This window comes from Hyaena hyaena, unplaced genomic scaffold (genome assembly GCF_003009895.1).
Source record: "Hyaena hyaena isolate Hyena2069 unplaced genomic scaffold, ASM300989v1 scaffold_1792, whole genome shotgun sequence".
Taxonomy (NCBI): Eukaryota; Metazoa; Chordata; class Mammalia; order Carnivora; family Hyaenidae; genus Hyaena; species Hyaena hyaena.
In genome coordinates, this window is record NW_024082428.1 from 41,905 (window position 1) to 62,493 (window position 20,589).

The following is a 20,589-nucleotide window of genomic DNA, read 5'->3' on the forward strand; positions in this document are numbered from 1 at the left end:
CTGGAACTCATGTCCTCTATCTTACTACTGTGACAGATCAGGGATGAGTGCGAGTTAAAGGACCAAGGAAGTCACTAGGGGAGCCAGCTCGGAAAGCGGGAAAGGCGGCGGTGGGCAAATACCCGACTAAGTTGTCTCCGGCCACGTCCTAGAGAGAGAGCGTTGTCGGAATTATCGGGCAAGGAAAGTTCGCTGAAACTCAACTACCGCCACTTTCCTGAAGAGCTTCTCATCAACAGCTTGAGCTCTCAAGTGGACCTGCCCCCCAGGAAGCAGACTTGGTCCAGTAGCACCTAATGAACCACTTTCTGCTGTAAATTTGCCCTCAGCAAAGGGCAAATTTAAAACCTGGGCCTGTTTGCTGAGGACCTGCTCACCTCTGCCGAGGACAATGACCAGGGTCTAGATCTGTAGCGCGAAGCAAGGAGGGAGCCGATATGAGAAGGTTCTGTGGGGTCTGGCAGTTGGAATCCTGTGAGGTAGCTGGTGCGGTCTCCGAGCTCCCGCAGCAATGGGGGTGAAGGTTATGAAGCTCCCCCCCCCAGAAATGGAAGCCTTTAGTCTCAGCTCCCAAAACACCCTGTTCTTCAGCGTGGCCTTTGTGTGAATCTTGTCACCTCAACCGTTACCATGGTGTGCATCTGGACTCCCACTCAAGGGTCTTCTGTTGGCGGTGTGTATTATGTTCCCAGTCTCTCACCTGAGTCTCTCTCAAAACCTGTCTTGGATCCAAGTTCCTCCTGCTTTACTTTATTAGTCCAATTCGGACTTCGGATCCTTTGAGTCTCATCCCAGATGCCCACTGCCCAGGCACACGGTACCAAGTCGGATCTATCTTCCTTTCGGCACTTGATCTGCTGAATGGCAACTGTGTACCCGCCTAATCCCAAACCCTGGGCTCTGTCATCTGCGGGGGGGGGGGGGTAGGGGGAAGGGGGCAGCCCCTTACAAAGAGACTTTTTTATGTACCTGAGGATCAGCGTCTTTCTCTGGCATTGGACCAAAGTGATTGAGTATCCGATTTTTCAGAGACGTTTTGAGCGAATGAAACCATGATGATGCCTGCTCATAGACACAGTTATGTAATCCCATGAGCTCAGCACAATCCTCTCCTTGAACCTGAAAGTGTCAAGGTGGACATGAATCACTCTGTCCCTTCTCCACCACTCCCAAAGCTTCTGCGGACACCAGACTCTGTCTAGGCACCCAGCCCGCCTCCCTGGGAAGGTTCGCCCACCCGGCTCTCTCCTGTGCGGGGTTTGAAAGGCTCCTCAGCCAGAGGCAGGGCCGTGTGTGACTACTGCTGAGTGCAGAGGAAGAAGAAAGGTTCTGCTGGGTGAATCCGCTGAAATGGCGAGATAGACTGAAAACCGGATGCCAACTGGCCTGAGTAGAGGCATGCCATTAAACTAGCTTAGGCTAGTCTGCGCCTCTCTCCTTTTCATGTCTTATATCTGCTTTCCCATCGTTGGCTGGGAAGAGGGACCCAAGTGTGTCTGTTTCTCACTGTGTAACTCTATTTTCCAAGTCCAATACCTTCATGCGTTGATCGAACATTTACTCATCTTATACTGTATAGTGAACATAAATATAAATGAGCACGGGATTATTTACCTCTTGTTCTACCTACTAGTCCAGAAAACCAAGGATGAAATGGACATGTCATCTTTCCGCTTTATGGGATGATGTGTTGTGGGGAAGAACCCTTAGCCAGGTTGTGCATTTAAACATACAGATACTGGGGTGCCTGGGCGGCTCAGTCGGTTGAGCGTCTGACTTCAGCTCAGGTCACGCTCTGACAGATCGTGGGTTTGGGCCCCACGTCGGGCTCTGTGCTGACAGCTCAGAGCCTGGAGCCTGCTTCAGATTCTGTGTCTCCCCCTACCCTCTCTGTTCCTCGCCCACTCATGCTCTCTCTCTCTCTCAAAAACAAATAAAAACATAAAAAAATTTTTTTAAAAATCCTTGAGTGGCTCCGTCAGTTAAGCGTCTGACTTTGGCTCAGGTCATGATCTCCTGGTTTGTGGGTTTGAGCCCTGCGTTGGGCCCTGTGCTGCCAGCTCAGAGCCTGGAGTCTGCTTCAGATTCTGTGTCTCCGTCTCTCTCTGCCCTCCCCCCAACTCATACTCTGTGTCTGTCTCTCTCAAAAGTAAATCAACTTAAAAAAAATTTTTAAATATAAAAATAAAAAATAAAAATACAGATGTACATGCGAATCTACGATTACCTCAAAATAAAACGTTTGAAAATATAAAGGCAGTGATAAGTGAAATAAGTTGGTGTAGATATCGCGCCCGGATCTATGCCTTGGTATCTCGGGCAGAGGCCTAACTTCTAGGCTGAACGGGCCGCAGGTTGTTGGTCTGGCTCGGCATTTCTTACGCACGAATACAGCTCAGCAACTGAGCAGGGAAGGCCAGTCCCCGGGGTGGCCCTGCTGTCATTCTACAATCAAACAGCAACCTGGCCGCATTCGATGCACGGCCATTTGGCAAGAAATCCCAAGGCCCCCAACAGTGCTGAGAAATTCTCTGGTGAACCTCTTTGCCCGCCGAGCTATAGGGACAGGCTGGCTCTGGGACTCTCGGGCCACGGGCCACCCTCACCTTTTGGTCTTCGATGTATTCAATGTCCGCTATATTGTAACCATCTCGCTGGCCCTGATGGAGGACCCTGAAGCGCCTCCTGCCCACGCTGTCCACCACCGAGCGGCCGTCAGCAAAGAACTGAACGTTTCTGATCTCCAGGATGCAGCCATATTCCGCAAACCTGTTTGTTGGGAATGAGCAAGAAAAGAAGGGCTGGAGGCGCTGCCTCTGCGGCCTAACCCCCCAGCTGTTCCTGTAACCCTGGGTCGCACCTCCTTGGACTCCTGCCTACTTGCCTGTCCCGGGTCTGCGGCTGCGACCACACAACACACAGCGCCTGGGCAAAGCAAAGGCTTAATGTAATCGTGTGACCGCTCCCGCTTCTTGAGCACATACCGCGTGGCATCGGGTACCGTGCCCAGTGTGTTCCGTGCACGGACTCCCCAATCTTCCCAGCAGCCCCACCGTCACTGGGCCCACTTTACAGTTGAGGAAGCTGGAGTCGCAGAAAGGTTACGTGATTTGCCCGAAGGCAAACTTGCCCCAAGGTTGGAGCCAGAGTATGAACCCAGGCAGCGCAGGTCCAGGCCCCACCGTCCCACAGCAAAACAAGTTTCACGGTATATGCCGCTCGTTTAACACAAGATTCATCCTGGGGTTCCTTCAAATGGGCAGCCTATCGCGTGGTAAATCAGGGGCCAGAGACACCCCCGGTCTCTACGAGTGCTCGTGGTCGGAAGCTGGCTAAACCTCAGGAGCCGGGCCTCCCCATCTCCTGGAAGCACCCCAAAGTTAGCCCAGATGCCTCGCTGCCCAGCCTCCCTTTACTCACACAGCTCCCCACTTACCCTTTGACAGGATCTCCAAGGCACATGCCAAACTGCCTTGTACCTGTTTCAATGCATCTGCGAATCATCAGACGGTAACAAGGCTCGAAGATGTGCAGGGGGCAGGGGACCGTGGGGTAGGCTATAGTGCACACGAAAATAGGCACGTTCTTATTCAAGCTGTCAGGAAGAGCAAAGGACAAGATTCCTCAAAACCGTGAGGCAGAACACACAAAGGCTGGTCAAATGTCACCTCGTGCCCCCCCCCCCCCGCTCCCCGGGAGGCAAGGAGACCTCAGGTTTTGACGGCTGATTAAAACACAACACTGAGATGCCTCCGACACCGTGGGCTAAGTCCCACTACTGGTGCAGGGGTGAGCGTAAGAGCGAAGAGACCGAAACCGACATTCTGTCCGTCAGTCCTCGCCCCTCACCTCCAGATGCGCCCGGCCCAGGAAGGCGTGCGACACGCAGCGGCCTTCCTCTCGCCCTGTGCCGAGCACTCACTGCGCACCAGCTCGTGTGACCTTCGTCACAAGTCCATGAGGTGAGGACTTCCTATTCCCCCAGCTACACATGAGGAAACTGAGGCCCGGAGGGGTCAAGTGACTTGCCTATGGTCCCGAAGTGTACCCGCTTGGTGGCAACACCCGGCCACAAGCCCAGGTCTGGCTGACAAAGTTCTTAACCGCAGCTCCCCTCCCCCCAGCCCCCGGCACCTCTTTAGGCTTTTTGCAAACAACCTTCTGCGCACTATGTAAGTCCCCCTTACAGAGGCTTCGGTTTGCTTCTGCCAGCGACACCCAGTTACTAGCGCCAAGACGGGAGCTGGGCGGCAGTCCGGCTCACGTGTCTTCAGTGGTGTGCTGGCAAATGCCAAAAAACTGGCTGTCGAGGGGGTGGAAAGCTGCAGCTTATAGCAGCTGCCGATTCCTACGGTGCAGATAACGCTCACCAAGGCCAATCTCAAGCTACCGGCAGGATACCGCTAAGTGGGCGGTGAGGAAGAGATGTGCACATTTGCTTCCTCACATGAGCTGTGATGAGTGAAACCAAAGAGATAGGCAGGTACATACTTAGACAGTTCTTCCATTTCTTCTTCATAAAGCCGCCTTCGCTCCTTGAGTTCTTCTGGCAGGAATTTCGCTATTAGCTCTTCCATTATGACATTTTTGCTATATTTTCTGGATGCCAGGCACTATAGAGGAAACAGGGCAACGGGGGATAAGCCGGCCATCAGAGAAACACAAAGCACTTCTGACGTAATCAGCAGAAGGGCTGAATCATCCACACACTGGGAGTCATTCGGACCCACACGTTAGCAGCTGGTAATATCACGATGTGTGTGTTCTCTGGATGTTACCCACGATTCCGTTTATAATTAGAGAAAAATATTCTAACAAGGGGAGAAGAGACCTGCACTGAAGTTCCAAAAGGTGAGCTTTCCTCAAACACTCAAATTGAGATTACGTTCGCGTCAAGAGGGGGGGAAAGCCTCCCCATCCCTTTTTTTGGCGACTGCATTTACCAACTAGCAAAAATGGTCTCCAATTGGGATATGCTGAAAGTGTGTGGTCAGAAGTCTCAGGGAACGAGAAGGCCACTTTCAATCACTGATCTTCCCCTGATCCCTCCCACCCCCACCCCACCCCACCCCATCTCAATGCTGACAAGTCTGGACAGTGCCAGTCTAAATATCTTCCCCCCTCTAATTTTAGCTAAAACCAAAACAAAACTGCTGAATCCTGGGGATCTGAAATTATGTTATAAACCACGATTTCAGAACCGAACTCAGGCCCAAGTGTGTCCCTATTACTGCCCTCCCAAACACCCTAACCTCCTGAACACCCAGGGATCCAGAAGCAGAGGGGATTTAACTGTGTGAAGCAGACAATGGGCGTTAAAACATCTGCGAATCGTTTGCTCCGGACACTACCCACACAGACCCAGCAGGGGGAGCTCCTGAGTACCAAATGGCTGGTTCGAGAATTATTTTTCCTTTCCCAGTATGGGCTATGTGGGTCTATTCTGCAGTGAAGACGATTAGAAATAGAATGGTTTCTCTCTCTTGGAAATGGTGTGCGTGCGACCCCGTGTGAATACACAGAGATAGACGGGAATATTTTCTGGGACCCCACCGCATCTGCAATGACTCGGAGGTAGCTGACCCACCCATGGAGGAGGTGACTCCTCCCTGACCTGAAACAAAACCCCAGGAAAGGCAAACATTAACATGCTAAACGGTGGTTTTCTCCAGGTGCTGAGCATACGGGTAGGTTTTTCTTCCTTCTGCTTAATTGAATGCTGCAGGGTTAGCACAACACAAATGTATATTTAAGTATGAGAACCATGGGCCTCTCCCCCACAATCAGGCCAGAAAAATCCCATCCCTTGATCCAGGCAAGGTGTGCCAGTGACCCGCCCCTCCAACCCAGGGTTACCCTGGATGTCCATTTCACCCCATCCACTTAGTTTACGTGTTTGGGTGCTGGAAGACTCAACGTGTGACTTCACTGAGTGTCCTGCCTCTCTGATCTCTCCTCAGGGACAACTAGCATCAAGGATCATTAAGTCTGGCTGTAATATGTGCCACACAAGTCCCCAAGGGTGGGCTCCTAGGTATTCCTATACTATAGGAAATTCCATTGGGTCCACCCAGAAAACAATGGCGGCAGTCTGTATGGCTCCTTTTAAAGGACCTGGAAGCCCCAAGCTTTTCAAGTAGCTAAATATCTGCTAATATGTACGGCGGCCCGGGGAGGGGGGGGCGGAGGGGGGAGACAAGGGCCTCGCTGAAGGTCTGTGAGGTTTGTCCCGGGGACCTGGGAGCGATCTCTTCAAACCAAGAACAGATGTGGATGATAAGAAGGTTTTGGAGCTCCTCTTGTCCAATCCCAGAGAAGGCAGAGGACTCCTGTAAGGCTGCGGTGACTCGGGTGCCATGATGGATGGCTCCGCACTACGACCCATGTTTACCGTCAATTTAACACTTTTGTTCCCACCACCAATTAACTTCCCTATTGACAGTTCATAAAAAGCTAGACGTTGCCTGATCACCTGATCGTCCTGAAGGACTTTGCAAAGAGGGGAGGGGGAGCTATGAGACAGGAAGAATAGGTGGTCTGAGAGGGTATTTTGCCCTAGCCCAGGGCACTGGCTTCGGAGGAAATGGGCCACCATTTTAGTATCCAATTCCAAACCATCTAACGTAATCAAGAGAGAAATAATGGTTTACCTGCGAAAGACCATCTTTGCACAGAGGACACTTTGCATTGTGATCTAGACATCTTTCAAGGCATTTTAAACAAAACGTATGACCACAAGGTGTTGTGACTGGCTCGTAGAATAATCTGAAAGTTAGGAATCAAAATGGAAGAAAAATGATGCAATCAGACAAAAAAATAAAAGAGCTATTCAATGTTAAGCTTCTACAGTATTATTCGGAAAATTCCGTGTGTGTGTGTGTGTGTGTGTGTAAGGGGGGGGGAGTCTTTCTTTTTAAACAGAATTCCCTGCTGTTGTTACCACTTCGGAAAAGCCTTTGCTTTCTATTTCTGAGCTGGATTTTAAAATAATGCATTTATCAATATTTCCGACAGCTAGATCATTCTGTAACATTAGTTCCAGTCAGCCTCTTCCGACTGGCATCCAAATTGTTCTTCCCTGCCAGGTCTTGGAAAAATCGAGATGAATGCCCAGAGTGTCTGAGCAGATCACATTCTAAAATATTCAGCCAACCTGTTCGCCTGAAGATACATAAACACAGAGGCAGATAAGCGCACACGCACACACACGCACACGCGCGCACACACACACACACACACACACAGAGACGCACACACTCTGTCTCACATATTTATTCATTTCAGGACTCGACAGCATATACACAACAAAAAAAAGGCTTGGGTTGCTTGCTAACCTTCATCCCATTTTTACCTAAGCAACGTTTGCTGCCTGAAGGGTCTCGAAATTGTACCTGCAGCAAACACGTAACTGCCTTTTGCATGCATGGATCATTTTCGTTGGGGCAGGAGAGTAACACTGTTAGTGTGCTTCCTGATGAAGACATACATACAAACGTATGTAGGTGTGCACACCTATACTTCAGTTAGATCTTATTTTAATTGCTTTGCAGGAGCTGGGTATTTTCAAAGCAACCTGGGGAATCTTTTAAAAAGCTCTTCCATACATTCAGAGATCCACGGATTTATTTTGCCATTTTTAAAAAGAAAAGCTCACCTGAGGCAGGACCACTGGGTGGGGGCGGCTCACGACGGTGGTTCAGAAGTGGGGCTGGCGCTCACCAGGAGGACAGACAAAAGGGAAAGACGGCCGCCCGACCAGCCTGTTTTGACCTCGCAAGAGCGTTCAGTTGGGAGGAAGAGGCCGCCGGCTACACAGCCCCCTCGCGTGGCCAGGAGGTGTACCAACAGCCGGGCCCTCCCAGCCCGGCTGAGCCGAACAATCAAAATGTCAGAGCCGAAAAGTACTTGGGGGAAAAAAATGGAACCAGGACCCTCGACCATCTTGGTGTGTGAGAATCACCTGGGGCGCTTGTTTCTTGAAGTAGCTTTACTGACGTCTAACTTCTGGACAATCAACGGCAGACACTTACAGCATACACTGTGATGAGTTGTAACATACGCATACACCTATGAAGCTCTCTCCACAGTCAAGGTCATGAACACACCCATCATCCCCAAACATCTCCTCGTGGGCCTTTGTAAGCCCATGCCCCCCACCATCACCTGCAGAACTTTTAAAAACAACAGGATGCCAGGGACCACGCCTGCAGAGGTCCAGGGCAGTTGGTCCAGGGTCAAGGGCAAGGGCGGCAGGCTAATTTTTTTTTTTTTTAAAGCTCCTTGGTGGTTTTAACGTGCAGCCAGGGTTGGGGGTCACCGTATTACACAGCCCTCCTAGTCTCCACATAGGCAGATCCTCTGTATAGGTCTCCAAACCTAATTAGCAAATCTACCTGTAGAGCTTTACAAAAAAAAAAAAAAAAAGACACGATGAAGCCCCAACTGGATAAAGCTGGCGATTCGGCAGGTCCGGGGAGGGAGGGATGGAGATTTGATATTTTTAACAAGCCCAGGAAGGAGTAGCAGCTGCTGGCACATTCCCCTCTTTCTTGATTAAAAAAAAAATTCTAGTGGAATTTGAGGGGAAAGCATCTCGTGGGAAAGGAGAGAATGGCGTAAGAGAAATCAGTTTAGATTTAACAAGCTCTCCGCAAAGCAGATTCTCTGATGCACTCAGCCAATGTGCTCGGGGTGCCTACTGTGTGCGGACGCCGAGCTGGGCGCTGGCACATGACAGGGACAAGGTGGCACCGGACTTCTAGGAGATCAGAGGACAGACATTGAACAGGATGCTGAAAAGGTGACGTCTGGCAAGTACACACCAGTACAAACAAAAATTGCTAAAATGTTGAAATTAAACAAAACAATACAAAACCAAACCAAGCCAATGAAGGTTTGGAGTAGGAGGGAGACTTTTTGTATATTCAGGTTTTCTACTTTTTGAATTTTTTTTTTTTTAATGCAGAGAGAGAGGGAGACACAGAATCTGAAGCGGGCTCCAGGCTCTGAGCTGTCAGCACAGAGCCCGACGCGGGGCTCAAATTCGCAGACCGTGAGATCATGGCCTGAGCCGAAGTCGGATGCGTAACCGACTGGGTTTTGAACGTTTTGATCCTGTTTTAAGAAGCAGTTAATCTGCTTAGCCTAATTAATACACGTCAGTTATTAAATTGCCCACAAAGTAAAATTAACTTTCAAAAGCACGCTTTAAGATGGAGGTCCTAACCAGTGTACTAAGGCAAGAAGAAAACTACAAAAATATGAGCATTAGAGTGGAAAAAAACCCAAATCTGTCCCTATTCACACATGATGTGATGGTGGACTGGGAAGATCTAATCGAAAAGAATCTGCAGAATGATTCTTAGAATCCATAAGAATTGCTAGTATCCTCAAGGATGTTAGACACGTGTACGTACACACTCACCTGTATTCTATACACCAGCAGAAAGATGTAAGAAAACACATTTTTCCAAACGATGGCATTTACGATTGCTTTCAAAAATCAAGTACCCAGGAATAAGCCCAACAAAAGTTGCACAAGCCCTCTACAGGAAAAAACTATAAACACCTCACTGAAAAGAAATAAAGAAAACCTAATCAAGTCCCCATAGACCTTATAAAGCTGCGGCGTTTGAAAAGGTGTAGGGCTAGCACAAGGACACATAGATCTGTGGATAGAATAGAAAGCCCAGAAATAGACCCAGATCCAGATTCTTGATTTATGACAACTGTGGCACTTCAAAGCGGGGGGGGGGGGTTCAATACATAAATAGCATTCTCAATGAATGCCATGTGGGACAGTTGGCTGCCCACACAGGGAAATGAAGGTGGGCCGCCTCTCACACCATACACACTACATCACTTCCATGTGGGCTGGAAAGAGAAATGCGAGACAGTAAAGCTTTTAGAAGACACAACAGAACATCTTTATGACCTCAAGGTAAGAGAAGAAAAAGATTTCTTAAGCAAGACATGCACCAAAAAACAAAAACAAAAACAAAAAAAACCTGCTGACTATAAACGAAAGGATTGATGATGTTCATTGCGTTAAAATGAAGAACTTGTAAGTTCACCAAAAGGGGCCAGTAGGAGAGCAGAAAGGCAAGCCGCAGGTGGGAGACGGTCCATGCAGCATGCGTGACTAACAGAGGACTTGTATCTAGACCATACAACAAGCTCCTGTAAGTCAGTAAGAAAAAGAGAGAGAACCCACTCAAAATGAGCAAAGATTTATATGCACCTGCATACACGGAAACTGCTCATGGCAACACTGCCCACGGCACCCCCAAACTAGAGACGGCCCAAATACCCGCCTGCCCTAGAACTGGTAAAGAAACTGTGTGGCAGGCTCATACAACGGGACACCATACACTAATGAAAACAACAGAACTTCGTGGACATGCAGTGACATGCATAAACCTTAACACCGCGGTAAAGAGGCCAGAACAGAAAGAAACAGGACAATTCGATTTATGTAAAACTTTTTAGATATAGGTAAAAGCCCCATTTAGAGACGCATACATGGGGTTGGTAAAACTATTTTTAAAAAGAAGAGACAACGGGGGCGCCTGGGTGGCTCAGTCGGTTAAGCATCTGACTCTTGATTTCAGCTCAGGTCATGATCTCCCGGTTCGTGACAGTGCGGAGCCTGCTTGGGATTCTCTCTCTTCTCTCTCTCTCTCTCTCCCTCTCTCTCTGGCCCTCCCCCAGCTCTCTCAAAATAAATAAATAATAAACAAGAAGAGACAAAGTCGAGATAGCGGTTTCGGTGGGCAGGGGGCAAGCAGCCGTGATTTGGAAGCGGTGCACGGAAGGCTCCTGGGGTCTTGGCCGTGGTTTAGTTCCTAGGAGTCTGACTACTTGCATACTTTAGTCCAGGACACTACTGACGGCGATGACTGAGGAGTCCGTACCTGCAAAACTGCTGTCCCTGAGAACTTTAAACTCGGGCCTTTTGTAAAACAACGAGGATATCCCTGGCTAATTAACTGCAATACTGACACTTAATGAGCAGACCAGGGAATTGGACGCAAAAGGAAGTAGCAACTCTTAGCAAGAGCAGTGAATAAAATGCCCGATTGAGCGGCCCAGGCGAGAAGGCTGACACCGAGGCTGTAGAATGGTCGCTTTGAAATACTCCAAAGCTCAGATGCTTCGAGTGTATCACCTTTCAAGACGCAGTTCGCTTCTCTCTTCAGAGCTGCTCTGCTCCTCTAGAAAGGCTGGCTGAGTAAAGTGACAAGGAGCAGGCGGCGTGTATCTTGCTGGCTCTTCTGTGTGTCTGTCGAACTATTTTTCATATCAATGAACTTCATATGTGAATAGGCGGTGATGAGGATTAGTTCCAATTTACTCTTGAGGAAATTAAGACTCCAGTCAAATGACTTGCCCAGGGTCACACAGCTAGCTAGGAAGTAGCAGGGCTTGGGACGTGGAGTCACACTGGATTCCCAAGCGCACCTTCCCTGGGCCACTACGTGGTGCAGCTGCGGGTGTGTGCACATCTAGAACAGATGTCGTCTGCCTGCGTGTGCACACATGTGCCGCCGCCGTAGTTTCCTCTCTCCCTCTCCTTTCCCCCACTCCGGAAAGAGAGAGGGAGAGAAGTCTATAGACAGAGAGCTAGAAGTAGGTATATACTCGAACCCTCTCCCTTTTATTTACCACTTTAGGTGATGATTTTCAGAAAACACTTCCGGGAGGCATGTATAAATCCGAGTAGAGCCAGGTTTTTTCACAAGAAAGCATTTTACATTGTCACAGCGGTGGAGTAAACAATGGTAATAATAAATGCTTTCAGTTAGATGTCAGCCCGGATAAAATGCTTGGCTTGTCTGGAAATAGCTATCTTTTCCCACCAGTTACATCCTTGTATTGTGTTCTTTTGCTGCTATCAAATGAGAGTGAAGAGGGAATGGGGGGGGAGGGGAGAGAGAGAGAGAGAGATAGAGAGGGAGGGCAGGAAGGAGAGAGACGGTGAGGGGGTGGGGGGGGAGGGAACCGATTCCTCAACGCCCAGCTACGTGAGTAGCTAAAATGAGGCTGAATACAAAGTTTTCACTGCGATTGACAAAGAGGTCACTGGGCCATTAGGTAACTGGCTCAAATATCAAACATTCTTGCTCCACATCTCAAAATAACCTTGTCATCCCGAAGGCGCTGTTCCCACAGCCCCAGAGGTGCCCCCCCACCTCCCGCAGGGGCGAGAACAGCCGCCTCAGTAAACCTCAAGGGAGGGTTTCAGTCACTAAAGATTGAGGAGCAGAGGTCTGAGGTGCTGGAATTAGGAGGCGACCCCCCTCAACAGTGCTCTCCCGGTCCGACCAGGGGCGCTCGGAGATGATAAAGGGGCTCAGAAATGCGCGCTCCAGTTCCCGTTCCGCTCGCTCTTTCCACCCCTTTCCCTGTAAGGCGCCAAAGCCGCTCCCGAGTTTCTCTCCAGACTCGATGAACTTCACCCTCCAATTTGCCTTGTACCACTGCGGCACCGCGGGACTGGATTTCATTCCAGAAAGTTGCACAGGAGGGTGCAGCCGTCTAGTTTCATGACCCAGCAGATTGTCTGAAAATATCCCGACTCTCAGACACCCTCTGCCCCTGCCAAAGACACGTGAGGGTCATGACAGGACGTGATAAGAACCCTGATGACCATAAAGGGGGGGCACTAAGCACGTGGGAGCAGGAAGCGTGTGAGGGCCACGTCTATGGAACAGCCTTGTCAACGGCTGGTTTCCGCCTTCCAGACAAACCCTGCTGGAAGGGGAACCACGCGCTTCTGGCCCAGGGCCACGGTTTCCAGAACCCCCAGACCACAAATGCCCTCTGCAGCTGGCAGGTGTCTTTGCACCCTAAAGCGGCTGGAGTCCCCCTATAACTCACTCGGCCCATCCGACAGTGACCCCAGACAAAGCCGGCTTTTGTTTTGAAGCCTCCCTTAGGGCAGAGGGGCAGGATAAGGGAAGTGATGGCTTTTAAGCTCAGAGCAGACCAGAAGGGGGGGCTCGTCCCCTCGGTGTTTATTTCTTGGAGCGAATTTCTAACCCTTCCCTGAAGCTCCCCGTTGAGATCAGGGACAAACAAGACGAAAGGGAGAAAGCAGAGGAAACAGAACAAAAGAACTCCAGCCTCAGGAGTCTGAGTCCTCAGCAGAAACGCCAACAGGACGAGTGTGTGTGTTTGATTTTGCACTCGCTGCGTTCACTGGACGGCGGGAGGAGTGTTAAGGAAGGACTTACATCCAGCAAGGAAGGACTTGGGCCCTCTGAACGAGCTAAACCAGGGCTGTCAAGGTCTGACGCCTGAACGACCGCAGCTCACACCACAGGCCTAGAGGCACGGTGCCAGAGGCCCATTTCTCTGCCTGGAAATGGAGTTTATCCACCTCATACCTCGGCTTGGCCATGATCCTCCGGCTGCTTTGTTGTGAGGGGGAGCGAGAGGCGGTAAAAGGGAACTGGTAACGTAGCCCACCTCACTCTCACCCATTCCGCCTAAAACCCCCCATTGTATCTGGAAGGCTTTCTTGGGGTGCCGCTGCCTTCCATCGGCCGAACTGTTCATTTTCAGGTCTGCCCGATCTCAGGAGCACGTCTGACAACTGTGTTTTTTTGTTTTTTTTTTAAAGAGAGACAAAGTACATGTCCAGGTAATGGCTGTCTTACTCGTCGGTATGCACACAAGAAAAGTCCTTCCGAATGCAAACGCACGCGATTGATACAGAAGGCACACGTGCTTGCAAAGGGCAAGGAAACATCCCAGGACCCCACCACATGATAGACCACAGGATGTTTCTTGACATCCCTTGGGTCAACCATCTTAACAAGTTTTGTGCAGATATCTCAAACTTCTCTTCATGCTATTTTGGGGGACAAAGAACACCACATTTGAGAATCTACTGCAATCTGTGGACCTTGGTCTGGAAACACCAAACACACACACACACACACACACACACACACACACACACACACACAGGGCTCGGGCCAGGCTGCCTGGCTTTGCAGCTCCTCCTCTTAGCTGCAGAGTCATAGCTGTGAAACGAAACAGGGGAATGCAACTTTTTTCTCACAGCCCATGCTTATACCAGCTTCCTTTCTCTGAGGGCAGGGGTGGGCAGGCGCGTGGACCATCTGCCTCCCCCCTGGGCAGAGAAGAGACACCAGGCCAAGTAGTACACGCCTACTACGAATACGGTTCGACATGAAAACCAGTCGGGCCCAGTACTTGACTGCCAAAGAACAGGCCCGCGGCACTGACATTAGCCCTTGAGCATGGAGATCTTGATCCAGTAGTTGCGCTTACTTCCGCGGTCATGAATTCATACCGACAAGGGCCCAGGAAACTAATGCGCTTAGGAGACATAGGCTGGCGGAAGGCAGCGGGGGCAGTGGAGGCAGGGAGAGCCACGGCCCGAATGGAGAGCACATGTCCCATTTCTGAGCCTTCACATTTAACGACAACCCAAAAAACTCACACGAAGGCCATGCTAAAGACGTTCAGCCTGTGGCTATTGGTCTGTGATTCTGAGCAGACCATCTCCTTCCCCCTCTCTAGCTATTTCTGTCATGAGTGCAGGAAACGTCATCTGTAAGCAAGGGACACATGCTAGCCCAAGTGACAACCAACAGCAAGGTTTTCCTTTTGTTAGAACCGCGCTTTTCTGTGCCAACCAACCGCATAGTAGATCACTGGCAAGAAAGGCCCAGAATCCCCCAGAACAAGGCGCTTCAGGCAGTAAGTGATAGTACCCATCACATACCTCATACACAGAGAGCATTCAAGGTCAGATGCATCAAAAGACGGGAGTGGAACACTGACCGCAGCTCCGGCCCCCTGGTCGGCAGGAGGACCTGTGATTTAGAAAGCAGGAGGTCAGAGGCCGAGCAGGCTGGCCTGCACAGACAGCACTTCTGAAGCCGAGTAGCCCATTCTTTTACCCGCTCGCCACCCTCAGCGCCTCCCCGAGGGGTGGCCACCTGAGTCACGGGGCATGGGGGTGCCCTGGGCATGGGGTGCCCTGAGGGGGGCCTCTGGTAGGTTTCCAGCAGGCTCACAAGAAGGGAGATGCAGACCAGGGGATGTCCGGGAGCCCTGGTGACTTCCCTCCAACGCCATTGGCACCTCACTCTGTGGTGGCAGCTGTTCCCTGGACCAAACCAGGCCCTCAATGCCAACCCTGAACCTCGGCACCGCCAGCCTCTCTTGGAAAACCACTGAGCTGAGGCTGCTGCTTCTCCACTGCCTACCCACGGGCACCCCACTGGGAAGAATGAGGGTGAGGCCTAATCACGCCTCTCTGATCCTGCATTCCTGGAACAGAGACGAGGCTAGGGACAGGCTGGCCTGGAAGGTGACACCATCAAGGGTACGAGGTGTCATCTCTCAATACGGGGCTGACCTCAGGCCTTGGTTTTCCATTATTATCAGTGAGCCGGGCAGTGGGCTAACAGACGGTGTGCCCTCCCAGAAGCATGGGCGCGACCTGAGGCGGCACAGCCAAGTGCCAGAGCCCGGCCACACACCCGGAGCCCGCGGAGCCTTCGGATGGCGGCTAAGGAACCCGCATATGCTGCTGAGCCCAGGCACCGCCTCCGAGCCCCTGGGTCCCTGGGTGGGGTCAGTACCTGGCTTTTTGGCTTTAGTAGGCACCTCTGGGTCTTGGGGTCCACAATGATGATGTTTCCTTTTCTTTTCTTGGCATTTGCCGGCCTTGGCAGAGGCGGCGTGCCCCTTCTCTTCCTCGGCCTCCTCAGCTCCTGCCTGGTCTTTCCCGTGGCCTTCCTGCCCCTCCCCCTCTACTTTAACGGGGTCCGCCAGGCTGCTGCGGTCTCCCGCGGCCACCGCTTCGTCCTGGCGAGAGCAGTGCGGGAGCTCCAGGCTTTCCTGGACGAAGAAAGAGCCACATGTCAGCGTCAACTCGGGCGGGGGATCATCCTCCGACATTGCTACCCACCGGGGGCAGAGAGGAAATTGCATAGGCCTGATCCATTTAGTGGGCGCACAGCTTAACTGGAGAGGGGCGCGGTCATAAGACACATCTCTTACTTCTGGCCACATGGCGTCTGAGACAAAGGCACGCCCGGCCTAGGGGGAGTTGACGACCTTCCCTAGGCGAGGACAGAGAGGTACGTAGGGGACAGACAGACTCCTTGGGCTATGATAAAGGGGACAGATGCAAGAGTGTGGCACCAGGCCGTCTCCTGGCCAAAGCTTTCCCGTTACCATCGGAGGGAAACTAAGACATGCGGTGAGGGCAGGTCCCGTCCATCACTCCATCCTTCCTGTTGCTCTCACTGCCCTTCCAGGCCATCTGCAAGCCCCACACCCAGCTCCAAAAGGACTTCCGCTAAGGCTCTGGCATGGGCCCGCAGAGTTACCACCGGTACCAGAGTTGAAAACGAGACAACTCATTTGGCAAAATGCCCCATAATGTCTCCAGCCTTTTAAAGCATTTTTGTCCAGGACCGGGTATTTGAAAATGGATCTAGAAATAAATCCAAATACCAGGGGGTGTTCGTGCAGATTTTCCTGGAGAATTCTGAACTCTACTCTAAATCCACAGTCCATGAGTCCAAATGCTCATGTGGGGTTTTGTCCCCCTCCAGTCCCCTAGCTCCCTCCCCTGCCACATTGGTAGATACATGGAAAACGGGGAGCGTTTGGTCGGGAGAGGTCAGTGAGGTGACGCGGGTTTTCTCAAGTCTCTAACCTGGGGAGTTCAGAGGCCCCTCAGCACCACGGCGCTGCTGCATCCTCAACTTTCTAGGGGCCTTAGGCATCCACACGGGAATACACTGCTCGGCAAAGCAAAGCTTGTGTGGAAGGCTGACCCCCGCTCCCGGGCTGGCTCACCCTGGAAAGCCAGGAGTGCTGTTTCCCTTCGTTTCTGATGGAGCTGCAAGGGGCAGTCACTCCAGACCCTTCGGATTCCCATCAGCGGTCTCAGCCACGTAACAACGGTTTCAAACGTTACTGAAATGCACTCGGGTTCTCTGCTTCCAGGAGATACTCGGTGCTGCCCCTCTTGTTTGTTTGTTTGTTTGTTTGTTTGTTTTTTAAGTCAGGTACACCCGCGTTTTGCTCCTTCTCCAGAGCGGGGCAGAAGCAGGGAAAATATAAGGCTCCTACCCGTCTGAGAACCCAAGAAGCCGTGCAGATCACAGGGCTTCTATACGGGGGAAGAGCACACTGCACGCCCGGGCCGAGGGAAGACTTGCCTCAAGGGGCCCAGGTTCTCAGCGCTAACCTTGGCCTTCCAGTCTGGACTCCTGGGCCCCAGCGTCCACCCACTTGCTCTCTGCTGGGAAAGCGAGGGCCCTGAGCACATCTCTTTCTGGTTCTGTTCCCTTGTTTTCAAAGACAGGCACAGACACCTATCTTTCTCCCAGGGCCTCAGTGCTTCCTAAACTGCTTCCCTCTTCCTGCCTGAGAATCCGTACTGGAAGGTCTACAAATGTGGAAGATATCGTGCGGGAATATAAAACTACCTCCGCCAGGGGATCCGATGGAGCTGTCTGCATGAGGGGCTTAGCTGGTGCTGGAAGACCAGTAGCTTGAACCAACGACAAAAAAAAAAAAAAAAAAAGCAGGGAAGGAGGGGTTGTCCGGTCTCTTCCCAGGCTCCGCCCCCAAGCTGAGAAAGCACCCCCCCCCCCCACTGAATAGGTCCAGGGGAAGTGGGCCCCTTCCTTTCTACTTCTGTCACATCTCTCTCTCTCAGCTGGATCTGACCAAAAACTGAAAAATGACTGTGATAAGATAAAAAAGAAAAAAAACAAAAACAAAAACAAAAAACCCAGGACCGTGCCTGAAATCCAGTCTTATCTATAAGAAATAACCTCCTAGCAAAAAACACGACCGCCAGCGACTCCTTTTCTTCTTCCTCAGGAACCGAAGGAGAGGGAGGGCTCACTCCCAAGTTTGCCCACACAACAGCCAAACGAAGCATCACGAGCGAGCTGGGCGAGTGGAGTTTTACCTGTGGTAACTTTGGTAGATTATGACTGGCGCCTTCAGTAGCCATTGACTCTACGTTTTCCTTTAATCTAGGGTGAGGTGCCAACAACTTCAGGATATCGGGAGAATGTTCCTGAGACTCCCCCGGGACTGATGGTGAAAAGAAACTAAGGAGAAGCTGTGACATAAAACAGAAGACTTCACTACTTAAGTTTCTACAGGTGCTCGGTTGACAGGGGGAGGGGGGAAGGGGCGGGGAGCATTAACTTCGGGGGTGACACCCCACGCAAGCAGCCTGGGACTGGAGACCCCAACGCGCCCCGGGCAGGGAGCCTCCCTTCGGCGTGCGTCAGAAGCACCCAGGGAGCATCAGAACTCTCCAGGCTCCGGGTCCCCCATGCCAGGCTGCCTCAGGCCTCCAGTGTAGCCCAGGCATCTGGACTTCTGAAGGGTACCTCGGGTGCCTTTGTCACCCCAGCCAACGTTAAGAGCCGTCACTCCCGGGTTACCAGTCCATAGAGTTATCTATGGTCGGAATTCAGAACCTATCTAGGAGGAGAGAGAGAGGTGGGGGCAGGCAAGAAACGTCACCGGGCCCACGGTCAGCTCCGTAGCACCCCCACCAGTAGAAGTGTGCACGCGTCCTCCAGGCTCCTGGGTACGTCTTTCCCCTGCCGGCCCATTTCGCTCCCTCCTACCCGGGCCGTCCTCCTGGGATTGCCCATTCCTTCTACAGCAAAGCGGGGGGAAGAGCCGAACCGGGCCTCTCCCCCCATTCGGGCCTCCACTGCGAGGAGACTGCGGGGTACCTTGAATTACTGGGGGCAAGCGGCTTCCAGCCCGCAGCTGGCTTCCCTTGAGGATGGATAGGGTGCAGTGCGGGCGAGGTGGCAGGTAGGACTCCCAGAACCCCCCAAAGGGCCTGAGAGGCAAGAACATGTGTTCTCATGCGTGCTGCCCGCATTCTCGTTCCAATCCTCCCCGGTGCCAGCACCGCTGACAGGCGGACACGCGTCTCTGCCGGACGTAACACAGAACACAAGAAAGTGGGTCGCCTAGCTTCTAAACCACGGAGAAGTGTCTGCCACTGGGCAGCTGCTGCATTGTTCGGAGACCCACTAAGGGATGCTCTGCGCCCTTGCTCAGGGGAACAGGATGTTAACTGATCAAGGGAGTCGGACCGGAATTCGGAACAAACCCCGTCCAGGTTGATGTGTTCCCTCGCTGGCCCCCAGCAGTGCCTTCACCACGTCCCTTGAGATGTCAGCACTCTGCACAGGCGGAACCCTGCTCAGCCTTCCAGGCTGGCATCCGTGCCACCACTCCGGCTTCCGAGACCTCACATGTCCTTCTGCGCTCTGCGCCGCACCACGGTCGAGCACCCGGGACTACAGAGTCCCGCGTCAGCCTCACGTTGCACCGTGCGCGTACATCTTTCCCTCTAACCAGATGGCCAGCTTTTGGACGCGCATCACAGCTGTCCAGCACATCCTCGTCACACCAGACGGAATCGAACTGAGACACTTATCCATCCCAGGGCCATGGGAGAGGCCGAGGGTCCAAGCTGCTTGTGGGGAAACCCACTTCCCAGGTGTCAGTCGGTAAAGGAGGGAGGTGAGGAGGTACGGTGCCCAGGGCCATGAAGTGCCGGCTTTCAGAGGCCCCTCTTCCTCAGTTGCCAAAGTTGGCCTTCAGAACCTACTCCTGAAGCAGTTTCCCTGGAATTCTCCCCCAAAGAGCATAATGCTTGCTTGCCGTGATGAGCGCCGGGTGACGTAAGGAACTGCTGAATCAGTGTATCACACACCTGAAACTAACGTGACGCTATGCATTAGCTAACTGGAACTAAGAGAAAAACTTAAAAACAAAAAACAGCACAGTGCTCTCCGGTGACAGCCACACAGCATCCGAAGGTACATGGATTAGAGGGCAGAGCAAGGAGGCAGAGGGGAGAAAACGGAAGGAAACAAGGGAGAAACCGCAATGGCCCTTCACGGCTTACCTTTACTACCTAAGATCTCATCCTAGCCCTTCCCAGCGGCTCTGGAAAACAAAAGCTGGGGTCAACGCTCAGTGGGAATAATCATTCCATGTGAATTAAAGTCAATTCTACTTCAGTGTCAGCCTTGGAAAGGCCCACATGGGTCAAGGTGGGGGGGGTGTAAAAAAAAAAAAAAAAAGAATCTGCGGTAAAAGCAAACACTGAAAAGAAACCTAGGCCTGGGAGTGTCTGAGGTAGCTAATTACTGCCAAGGGAACCTGGACCATCTTCGCCAAATCTGTAGCCCTGAATCTGGAACAATCCAGTGACTCAGAACCACCGAGGGCCCTCAGGGTCCGTATTACGGCTACGAGCCCTCGTCAAGGCCAGCGGAAATTCGCCTCTAAATCTTCGCCCCAGCTTCGGAACTCCGGGACGCTCCTCGCGGGCATGGGCTCCCCTGGGCTGTCTGGCATTTATGCCACTTTGTAGAACACATGCAGGACTGTGAGGTCCTGAAGGACCGAGGGTGCGGCTTCTGAGTCTTCGGGTCTCCAGGGAGGTGCTGCGCCAGAGCGAGATTCTTCTAACCAGCCTCCACCGATCTCCCATCCCCGGAACCGGACAGCCCTGCTGCTACTCCCCACTCCGCC

The 20,589-nt window shown here is 51.9% G+C and overlaps 1 protein-coding gene across 6 annotated transcripts in view; it reads right to left on the bottom strand.

Moving 5' to 3' along the window:
- The window catches only part of LONRF3 (LON peptidase N-terminal domain and ring finger 3), a 37,577-nt gene that overhangs the window by 7,390 nt on the left and 9,598 nt on the right, over positions 1-20,589 (bottom strand). For 3 of the 6 annotated variants that reach the window (XR_005527081.1, XM_039224852.1, XM_039224851.1), the window contains 8 exons: positions 17,978-18,133; positions 15,624-15,882; positions 14,759-14,849; positions 6,651-6,765; positions 4,492-4,613; positions 3,437-3,595; positions 2,607-2,769; positions 970-1,119 (listed from right to left, as the gene is read on the bottom strand). Coding sequence is in view for 5 of the 6 variants with exons in the window: in XM_039224852.1 (XP_039080783.1) it covers positions 970-1,119; positions 2,607-2,769; positions 3,437-3,595; positions 4,492-4,613; positions 6,651-6,765; positions 14,759-14,849; positions 15,624-15,882; positions 17,978-18,133 (1,215 nt within the window). In the remaining variant the exon portion in view is untranslated. The remainder of the gene's footprint in view (positions 1-969; positions 1,120-2,606; positions 2,770-3,436; positions 3,596-4,491; positions 4,614-6,650; positions 6,766-14,758; positions 14,850-15,623; positions 15,883-17,977; positions 18,134-20,589) is intronic. The other 3 variants (XM_039224854.1, XM_039224853.1, XM_039224855.1) reach the window with 2 other exon arrangements.